The 10,990-nt window shown below is 45.4% G+C and overlaps 1 protein-coding gene across 2 annotated transcripts; it reads left to right on the top strand.

Moving 5' to 3' along the window:
* Nucleotides 1-3,214: 3,214 nt before the first annotated feature.
* Nucleotides 3,215-9,581, top strand: LOC110522538 (syntaxin-binding protein 6). Of its 2 annotated transcripts, none has more exons than XM_021600990.2 (7): nucleotides 3,215-3,417; nucleotides 4,068-4,227; nucleotides 5,017-5,147; nucleotides 5,502-5,826; nucleotides 6,123-6,221; nucleotides 6,866-7,035; nucleotides 7,543-9,581. In XM_021600990.2, exons 2-7 carry the CDS (start codon nucleotides 4,074-4,076, stop codon nucleotides 7,564-7,566), a joined length of 903 nt encoding a protein of 300 aa, XP_021456665.2. In that variant the 5' UTR covers nucleotides 3,215-3,417; nucleotides 4,068-4,073; the 3' UTR covers nucleotides 7,567-9,581. The 2 variants fall into 2 exon arrangements, with proteins under 2 accessions (XP_021456665.2, XP_021456663.2); XM_021600988.2 differs by having other exon boundaries at nucleotides 3,221-3,417; nucleotides 6,863-7,035.
* Nucleotides 9,582-10,990: the final 1,409 nt, after the last annotated feature.

The raw sequence follows: 10,990 nt of genomic DNA, 5'->3' as shown, positions 1-10,990 counted from the left end.
ACCTCTTAGTGAGTCTTACCCATGGTTCTCTCCTTGGTTCGGCATATCCTTGTTTACATGTTGTCCCACTGGGCACAGACGTCAATTCAACGTCTATTCCACGTTGGTTCAACGTAATTTCATTGAAATGCCGTGGTAACAACATTGATTCAACCAGTGTGTGCCCAGTGGGATGTTGTCACTGTTACACTTATAGAGATGATAGGTTCATCGTCCTTAGGATACAATTCACCCATTCATGTGCCATAACGTGTAAGTGACATCGATGTCTTCTCTTAATTTCGCATAGAGTTGTAATTGAAGACAAAATGAAGTACTGTACCCTAGGGAACAGTGGCGGCTGCTGAGGGGACGGCTTATAACGGATGGAACGGAGCAAATGGAATGGCTTAATCACATGGAAACCATTTGATACCATTCCACCAATTCCGCTACAGCCATTACCACGGGCCTGTCCCCCTTCATCCATTACCACGAGCCCGTCCCCCTTCATCCATTACCACGAGCCCGTCCCCCTTCACCCATTACCACGAGCCCGTCCCCCTTCATCCATTCAAATTTATTTCAATCAAATTTATTTTATATAGCCCTTCGTACATCAGCTGATATCTCAAAGTGCTGTACAGAAACCCAGCCTAAAACCCCAAACAGCAAGCAATGCAGGTGAAGAAGCACGGTGGCTAGGAAAAACTCCCTAGAAAGGCCAAAACCTAGGAAGAAACCTAGAGAGGAACCAGGCTATGTGGGGTGGCCAGTCCTCTTCTGGCTGTGCCGGGTGGAGATTATAACAAAACATGGTCAAGATGTTCAAATGTTCATAAATGACCAGCATGGTCGAATAATAATAAGGCAGAATAGTTGAAACTGGAGCAGCAGCACAGTCAGGTGGACTGGGGACAGCAAGGAGTCATCATGTCAGGTATTCCTGGGGCATGGTCCTAGGGCTCAGGTCCTCCGAGAGAGAGAAAGAAAGAGAGAATTAGAGAGAGCATATGTGGGATGGCCAGTCCTCTTCTGGCTGTGCCGGGTGGAGATTATAACAGAACATGGCCAAGATGTTCAAATGTTCATAAATGATCAGCATGGTCGAATAATAATAAGGCAGAACAGTTGAAACTGGAGCAGCAGCACAGCCAGGTGGACTGGGGACAGCAAGGAGTCATCATGTCAGGTAGTCCTGGGGCATGGTCCTAGGGCTCAGGTCCTCCGAGAGAGAGAAAGAGAGAGAGAAGGAGAATCCATTACCACGAGCCCGTCCCCCTTCATCCATTACCACGAGCCCGTCCCCCTTCACCCATTACCACGAGCCCGTCCCCCTTCACCCATTACCACGAGCCCGTCCCCCTTCATCCATTACCACGAGCCCGTCCCCCTTCATCCATTACCACGAGCCCGTCCCCCTTCACCCATTACCACGAGCCCGTCCCCCTTCACCCATTACCACGGGCCCGTCCCCCTTCATCCATTACCACGAGCCTGTCCGCCTTCATCCATTACCACGAGCCTGTCCGCCTTCATCCATTACCACAAGCCCGTCCCCCTTCACCCATTACCACGAGCCAGTCCCCCTTCACCCATTACCACGGGCCTGTCCCCCTTCATCCATTACCACGAGCCTGTCCGCCTTCATCCATTACCACGAGCCTGTCCGCCTTCATCCATTACCACAAGCCCGTCCCCCTTCACCCATTACCACGAGCCAGTCCCCCTTCACCCATTACCACGGGCCTGTCCCCCTTCATCCATTACCACGAGCCTGTCCGCCTTCATCCATTACCACGAGCCTGTCCGCCTTCATCCATTACCACAAGCCCGTCCCCCTTCACCCATTACCACGAGCCAGTCCCCCTTCACCCATTACCACGAGCCCGTCCCCCTTCATCCATTACCACGAGCCCGTCCCCCTTCATCCATTACCACGGGCCCGTCCCCCTTCATCCATTACCACGGGCCCGTCCCCCTTCATCCATTACCACGAGCCCGTCCCTCTTCATCCATTACCACGAGCCCGTCCCTCTTCATCCATTACCACGAGCCCGTCCCCCTTCACCCATTACCACGGGCCCGTCCCCCTTCACCCATTACCACGGGCCCGTCCCCCTTCACCCATTACCACGAGCCCGTCCCCCTTCACCCACTACCACGAGCCCGTCCTCCTTCACCCATTACCACGAGCCCGTCCTCCCCAATTAAGGTGCCACCAACCTCCTGTGCAGGAGGAAATGTAATTGTGATTGTGTTGTGGGTCGTCCACCCTTCAGCCATATTCCCTTTTGCCTTCCACCAGAGGACACTATTTTTCTGTCATGTCTCCTCTCCACTCACTGTCTGATCCACTCATGCTCACTCTTTTTTAACGGTCGCCACTTGTTACCACAGCCACAAAGTAAAAAAACGAATTTTTCTAAAAATGTATCTTCTTAAAATGTGATTCAAAACCTAACCCGAACCACCCTGCTAAACTTATGCCCAAACCTAACCTTAAATTAAGCACATTTTTGTTTTCATACATTTTTACGATAGCCAATTTCGACTTTGGGGCTGTGGTAACTAGTGGAAACCATTTTTTTTCGTTCCCTCTTCAAATGAATGACGTGGTGCTTAACCTTGGTAAACCATTTGTTTTACATTAAACTATATCTCTACAGCTGTCTGTCTGTGGTCTCCGTGCATTCAACATTAGGCCTACTTTTGAGTAAATAAAGACGAGCCATATCAGTGAGCTTTGGAAATAGTGTCGTGGCAAATTCAACTTTTTAAAGAGGCAATCAGCGGTAACTACATCCTTTTTTAGACTTTTAAATGAATGATATGTACCCACGGATTCTTGAAGAATATAACTTATACAAGTCTCATGAGCTTAGTTCAACTGTCACACTAAAATATAAGCTTGTGTTACTCCAATGTTTGGAAACAAAAAATGGAAACAAACACTATATAGCCTCAAAACATGGTTAAAACAACACTTTTGATGGATCCTTACATGCATAGCTGTCTATGGATTGGAGAGTGAATTAATTTATCCAGCACAATCCCTCATATTTTTACCAAAACAGGAGTGAGGGTGCCGTTGCTATTGTTTTTGCTGCTGATTTCCTGTTTAATGTATTCCTGAGAGAGCAACCTGCAAAGAGTAAGCCTATGAAGAATGATGGTAAACCAAGATTAAAATAATTATTGTATGAGATTCAACCCAATAAATCATTTTCCCCACGTGACTTCTAACTTGTTCAAATGGGATGGTCTCCAGACAGAGTCACCTTCTCCGCAATGCTCTAGAGTAGAAATTTAACTCGGATTGTAAACCTTGTGGCGGTTGATTAGAGGTGGTAGCCTGACAGTTATACAAGCCAGTCGAGTCGTTTGGTAATCAGCCTAGCTGTTTCTGCATCTTGGTGGAGTAAAACAACAAAAAAGGTATTGTATACCATACAACTTTCTTCTCTCTTAGTTGTATGTCGAGGGTTACTAAAGAATAATCGATAAAGCATTTGGGGATTTTGATGATGATAAATGTAATCAAATTTGAACGAATAAAAAGGACCCATGACACATTCATTTTAATCAGTTTAATGCGTCTCCCACTCTAACAGGTGTGAAGTTTACCTTTAACTAGCTACAATACAGATTGTTGCACCAGATATAATGTGGTTTAACCGAAGAGTTTTGGTATCCATTACTGGGGGATACAGGATCGGTATTGTTTGGTGTAACACTTTGGCGACACTGTCTTTGTCCTTGATTTATGGAAACACGGGTCTCGTAAGTGGCCCATTGCAGGTGTCGGTTTTGAATGTAGAAAATGTTATTTTAATAAATTCTTGTTTTGCTCCATGAAGAAATCTCTGCGCTACACTAAACACTACCTACCCTGTAACTCCCAGTAATTGAATACAAACAAATCTTTGGTTAAATAACATTATCTGGTGTAACAATCTGTAGCTAACCTTTCACATACGATGTTATTCATTTGGAAGACAATACACTAAGCATGTGACTCACAAGAGTAACATACTCAATATTTTCGTTCATGAATCTGTTTTGTCTATTGGCTATCCTACTCCCAGATCACTATGAATATCCAGTCAGTTATCAACAGGGAAGTGTTTGCCCCCCGGGATGAGAGGATACTAGTGGCTGTGGAGGTTAAGAGGAGAAAAAGGAAAAAGGTTCCCTTTCTGCCCACTGGAGGCAAGGGAGAATATATGACATACATCTGTCTGTCAGGTAGGCTCCTGTAACATATTTCTCTATGACGTACATCTGTCTGTCAGGTAGGCTCCTGTAACATATTTCTCTCAGCTGGGACCATTGTGACTTGAATTTTAAATCCAGGACTTGTTGATCTGCTGTGTGTATATACAACTCTCTTGTTCAGGATTAAAAGGCTACATTGTTTAACCATCTCATGGTGGAATTATCTGACTGGAAGGATGCAGAGGTATTCATTGTGTTGCAGTCAGGACATTGTGATGCTGGCTATCTAATACCACTGAGTCTGACGTTGTCAGAGGACATGGATCCTATAATTGAGCAGGAAGGATCACTTGCATATTATTTAGATGTTCAGTGTCACTCACTCTCCATCCATAGTAGCTATTGTTACTGTGATGAAGTCACCCAGAGTCATGGGCATTCACTGCCCCAGTGTCCCTCGAGGGACTCTTCACCCCGTCCCAATTACACCACAGACGGAAGAGTGACTAGTGTCCTCAGCTGGCACTGCCAGTCTCCCCCATTACAACCCCTCATATCGTTTGAACAAGAGAATCCACTGAAGAAGAATGGGCATTGGCGGTCTGTTTGTTGATCTGTGATGGTGACTGGTCCGGTGTGTGTCCAATGTTTGTAAAAAATAAAATAAACACACGTTTAGTTGTGGAAAGTGAATCCTAAATCTCTTCTTTATATCCTGTCTTCATTGTAGTACTGTGTAGATTTACTTTGCTATTTTTACATTATATGACTGTGCTTTGGTTTCATATTTCTAACCGATGACCCCTCCTAATCCCCCAGTGACCAATAAGAGACCAGCCCAGCTCCTCATCACCAAGGTCAAGCAGTTTGGAGGCTCTGCCCCCTTCACCAGGAGGTCACAGTGGAGCGTGGAGCAGCTCCGCCAGGTCGATGGCATCGACCCCAACAAGGTGACGTCATCATAGAGATGGTATAGATGTGATATTCTGTGTGGTACTGTACTGCCTAGATTCTCTGGAAGCCCTGTATCCATTCATCATCCATTTCCTTCCTCTCTCCTTAGCCCCCTCTGCCATGTTCAGTTTCCCAAAGCAGAATGGATGAGAATCAGTGCGGTTTGGGGGCTAATTAGACTAGTAGAGCCAATCAGGTCTTGATGGATAAAGGGTTGAATTGGGATTGGAGCACCAGGATTCTGACCCATGTGTTTCTGGGCGATTGGTTTGGTCCACTATTCTCCTCTACTGTCTTGTGACCTCTCTATCGTATCCCTCATCTGTATACCCTTCTGTAATCTCCCACAGGACTGCCCAGAGTTTGACCTGGTATTTGACAACGCATTTGACCAATGGGTGGCCAGCTCAGCGGCAGAGAAGTGCATCTTCATCCAGATCATGTACCACGCCTGTCAGACTTACTGGGAGGGCAAGGAGCGGGTCCCTGGTGGCCTGGGTAGCCCAGCTGGAGACCAGCAGAAGGACCAGAGAGCTAGTCCAGGGGCACCGGTTAGCCCAGGATTCCAAGGGGGCCAAAGAGGAGGTCCAGGGGCCCAGGCTAGACGGAAGAGCACAGTGGGTCCCAGGCCCCGCCAGACTGAATTTGTCAACTGTCAGTCCAAACTCACAGGAGGTAAAGGGGTGTGAAAGGAGAAGCGTAGTCTGTCAACAGTCAGTCCCAATTCACTCCCTTCCCCTTGGTCCTAACACTTCCATGTTTGCAGATCGACGTGCATTGACCTAGGGGAAGTGTTAGGGCGCAATATTGACCAGCTATCAGTTTGCATTATTCTGAGACCGTAGGAGTGGTTTATCCTCATGATATGGCATGGACTCCAATTTCCTGTTTGATTCTGTACTGTCTATTTGCCCTATTGATCATGATTATGATACAGCTTTTATCAGTCTCATTGGGTGTCATTCTAACAGATGCCTGCACTGTGAATCTGGTCATCTACCGTTGCAAGGTCTTCTTCAACCGCGTGAAGAAGGTGATGGCTTCAAAACAAAGCAGTCCTCAGGCTGGAGGTAAGGGGACAAAACAACCTTCAATAATATAAGGACAACCCTTAGTGGCAGGCCTATGGTTGTATCCTTTACATTCTCCTTTATAATCCTCTCTCAGGCGATTGTCAATTGTCCTCTGTAACACCTCTCTCCGCTACAGTAGAGAATGGCTCTTCTATGAGGTTGCGGCTAGCTGACTGGCGACTTTGTGTCCAAACCTCCTGCTAAAATAACAAAGGCTAGCCTTGAGTCTGCGGGGTAGGGAGACTGAGAAGAAACGCGGCTCCTCATGGAACCAACTGACGTGTGTGTGTGTGTGTGTGTGTGTGTGTGGTGTGTGTGGCACAGGGAGAGGTGCCAGGCAGTAGCAGGGCATAGAGATGCAGACCAACAGAAAATGTAGGGCAGTCTCTCTCCTAAGTTGACCAGTCCAGGTGGCATGATCTAGCCCCCCCTACAGATTGTTACCTCTCTCTCGACAAACATTAGTTTAGAGTAAAAGAAAGCAAAGATGGCTAGATTGACATTTTGATTCTGGCTCTTGGATGTTGTAACATAATGTTATACCTGTTTGTTATCCTATCTTTGGTGTGTGTGGTCATGACCAGTTTTTGTCTCTCTGTCTGTCTGTCTCTCTCTCTGTTTCTGTGTGTGTTGTGCAGCAGGTCACAGAGCAAGTCCCAGTGGACAGCGCCCCCCAGGGGGCAGTATGGCTAGTGTAGTCAAGAGGGCAAGCCAGGCCCTGCAGGAGCGTGGGGAGAGACTGGGCCGTGCCGAGGACAAGACAGTAGACCTGATGCACAAAGCCCAGCAGTTTGCAGACACTGCCCACAAGGTGAGACGTTGCGCTGTTAAATATCAACACCACAGATGCACGCTAACACACCACACAGTTGGGCGAAAGTTTGATTTCAGCCTCTGCGTTTGGTCCAGCCATGCTCGTGACGTATGAGCAACTTAACATGTATTATGAAGTGTGTATCATTCCACACTATGCTGTGTAGTTGACCTTGTCTAGAACACCTACCCAATGAGAGAGCCAGAGGGCTACCAACACCCCCATACCGTTAGGTTTTACAGTAATTGTGAGCCAATCAATCCTCATAATAAACTCTTCATTTGGAGAGGAGGCATTATAAGTATACCAGCGTAACACTCTCATTGATGAGAACATACACAGGTAATTAACTCATTAAATGTTTATGTAATTGGATGACATTGGTCATCTAAAACTATTAGGCCCTAGAATGCTTTAAAGTGGCCCATCAAAGAAAAAATACCTTTTTATTTCAGGGAAAATGAGCTAGAATATGAAAATGATGAGACTTTCTTTCTCCTCTAGCTGGCTCTGAAGTATTCAAACTAGAGGCATCTCTTCCTGTGGGTCTGCTCCTGGAGTCCGTGGCCCTATTTCACCTGTTGATTCTATGGATTGTAACTTCTATACTAATGTTGTGCTGAAGCATAGTTTAGTTGAAACCCAGTGGACGCTGCAATTCCTCTGTGAAGAATCCTATGTTCTGAGAGGAGTGGAGGGTTGTGGTACTTGCTCTTAGGACATTGACTATGTCAAAAGGACATGGAAACCTTTACAGACGGGCAGTGGGGAGGACGTTATGGAGTTAGTTATGGACCTCAGAGTTTAAGAATGACCTTTAACCTCCAGAATGGGACCTGTGGATCACATGACGGTGTCGTTTCATGGCATAGCTAGCTGGTTTACTGGATGGCCACGTTGTCACAATGCTCCCACTGCATGAGTGTACTTGTCTTCCCTGCTTCAGTAGCCTGTGCTCTGATGACGAGGACTTTACATTTTGGGGGTTTCACATGTTTTTAGATATTTTAATATTGGCATATGAATTCTCCGTAAAAAGCTTTTCAGGATTAACGTGTCTTCTCCGCTATGGAAGTATATTTCAATGGTGGTTTTGCTCGTTACATAAATAATTGATCATTTATGACCGTAAACAGGCACAGGCATATAGAGCAGCTGGTGAATGTTTGACTTAGATTGATACTGGAGAATCCATTTTACCCATGGGAGGGGTTACCAATTACATAGTCATTTAATGTTTGAATGGTGTTGTATGTATGTATGTATGTATGTAAGTGGCTGTTTCAGGTTTTTGCCTTAGTTTTGTGTTAGCTGGTGCAGGGGTATGAGGAACACCTGGTGAAATGTTTTTTTGTTTTCTTTGCATGGTGATGCTTTAGTAAGTATAGTCTTGATTTCTTGGCACTTTCTAAATATGACTATTGTATGGATTCCTATATTGCACAATAATTGGTTTTGCTTTAATTTTTTTCTATTTTTCACTGCTAAATTCCTCCACTACCCTCTCCCTGCTTGCATCATCCATTGATTAGTCACTAATCATTATTCAAACCATTGATTAGTCACTAATCACTATTCCAAATTCAAGTTGATAATCTATCTGATCCTTGTCTATTGTCTTTGTCTAATCATGTGTGAGTCATTGATCCCCGGTCTTGTCACGTATGTGTCGTGTGTTTTTGTCTGTTGCACCATGTGTATCGTAATTACATGTCTCATGACCTTTTAATCTTTAATTGCTGGTTCCGTGTCGGAGACTTGAGTGCAGCTGGTATAATGGTGGGTTTGTGTATGTAGACCAGGGCTCTTCTAGGTGAGGTTGTAAGCAAGATATGGAATGTTGACTGAAGGATTGCGTGTGTGAGCATAATCTCGTCCACACAGCCGGCTCTCTATGTGGTAGCAATTGAGCCTGGGGACGAGGTTCATGTGATGACGGTTCAGAAGGCCACTGCCGAGAAGAGACTTCTGAGTTGGTGAGTGATGAGGGTCACAAAGGCTTGTTGTAAGGTTGAGTGCTCTTGCGTAGGCCTGTGGTTGTTGAATTTCTTTCGATACCTAATAGTGTTTTTATTGTACACAACACTAATAAATAAATAAAGCATATCAATTTATCAGCTGGGACAACATGTCCCACTTCATGCTTAACCTGTCATGGAATGAGAGGGAAGCCTAATCTGTCTTTCAACTACTCGTATCTGAATGATACTTAATTGTGGCAGTTAACTAAGGAGACAAATCCTAAAATGGCACTGCATGCTTTCTGTTGCTATATTACTGTTGGTGATCTGATGAACGATTGGCTAGAATCTAGATGAGTTGATAAGTGCCTAAACTACCTTTTTTTTATATTCTGATCATGGAGTTGAAACCATGAACTGATGTTATTCCTAGAAATGCTGACTATTTAACATAGTCTTAGAACAGTTCTTGAAGCTCTGTTTAGTGTCAATGTTCACATGAGATTTGTACTGTTTTTAATGAGAACTTCAATGACCTTAACACCTCTTTTTGACCCAATAAATGAAATGGGACCTGTCTGACGTTCTGTGTTTTCATTTTATCAGGGCCTACTGCAGGGCTCTCTAACACTCTTCCTGGAGAGCTACCATCCTGTAGGTCACATATGTCAGAGTCAAGGCCCGCGGGCCACATCCGGCCCGCAAGAAGGTTTTTTACGGCCCCTGGGATGATCTTGATTTATTATTAGAACCGGCCCGCAGCAAGCCGGCAGCCCGCAGATCTTTTACACGCACCAATACTACATTTCCCACAATGCAAAGGTGACGCACCGAGCAGTAGGCTGCTTCATTTCAATATTTATTGGCACAGCAGTCGTCAGCATCACAGTAAAATTAACTTTCAGATACCCATCAAAAATGGCAAAACGGAAGGTGGATACTGAGAACCGGGGGTTTCAAACAAGGTGGGAGTCGGAGTATATGTTCACGAAGGTAGCTGGAAAACCTGTGTGTCTTCTGTGTGGAGAAAGTGTGGCGGTACTGAAAGAGTATAATCTGAGACGACATTATGAAACGAAACACGCGGACAAAAACAAGAATATGGACATGGAACAAAGGCTACAAAAGGCAGAGGAATTAAAACGAGGCCTCAAATCTCGACAGGCTCTGTTCAAAAAAGCCAAATCACAAGGCCAGGCTGCTGTCAAGGCCAGTTTTATTTTGGCAGAAGAGATCGCTAAATCAGCCCGGCCATTTACGGAGGGGGATTTCATCAAAAACTGCATGATTAAAGTTTGTGACGAAGTTTGCCCAGAAAAAAGGCAACTCTTTTTAAATGTGAGTCTGAGCAGAAACACCATTGCCGAGAGAGTAGACCAGTTGTCCATCAATCTAAAAGAGCAGCTTGTGAAAAAGGGAAAAGATTTTATTGCATATTCCTTGGCTGTGGATGAGAGCACCGACATTTCTGACATTGCCCAGTTGTCAATTTTCATCCGCGGAGTGGACTCCAACCTAAGCGTGACAGAGGAGTTTTTGGCTTTACGTCCTATGCATGGCACAACTACGGGGCATGATTTGTATGAAGAGGTGTCAAGATGTGTAAATGAGATGGAGCTGCCTTGGGAAAAACTCGTGGGTTTGACAACCGACGGAGCACCTGCGATGTGTGGACACAGGAGCGGACTGGTGGCGAAGATACGGGAAAAGATGCAAGAGGAAAACGCGACAGGTGAGCTGACAGCTTATCATTGTATCATACACCAGGAAGCGTTGTGCGGTAAAGCCTTGAAAATGGAGCATGTAATGAGCATCATCACGCGCACAGTTAACTTTATCAGAGCCAAAGGTTTGAATCACCGCCAGTTCAAGGCATTTCTGACGGAGTTAGAAACGGAGCATGGTGATTTGCCTTATCACACAGAGGTGCGATGGCTAAGCCAGGGAAAGGTGCTTCAAAGATGTTTCGAGCTTCGTGAGGAGATTTGTCT

This window comes from Oncorhynchus mykiss, chromosome 4, assembly GCF_013265735.2.
Source record: "Oncorhynchus mykiss isolate Arlee chromosome 4, USDA_OmykA_1.1, whole genome shotgun sequence".
Taxonomy (NCBI): domain Eukaryota; kingdom Metazoa; phylum Chordata; class Actinopteri; order Salmoniformes; family Salmonidae; genus Oncorhynchus; species Oncorhynchus mykiss.
Note: the sequence above shows the minus strand (reverse complement) of the source record. Positions and strands in the feature narration are given on the sequence as shown.

Excerpts from the sequence above, each read along its gene's own strand:
- LOC110522538 (XM_021600988.2), top strand. The coding sequence starts at position 4,074 with ATGAATATCCAGTCAGTTATCAACAGGGAAGTGTTTGCCCCCCGGGAT. Across the intron at positions 6,222-6,862 it reads AAGCAGTCCTCAGGCTGGAG|CAGGTCACAGAGCAAGTCCC; the intron begins GTAAGGGGACAA and ends TGTGTTGTGCAG. Across the intron at positions 7,036-7,542 it reads TTGCAGACACTGCCCACAAG|CTGGCTCTGAAGTATTCAAA; the intron begins GTGAGACGTTGC and ends TTTCTCCTCTAG.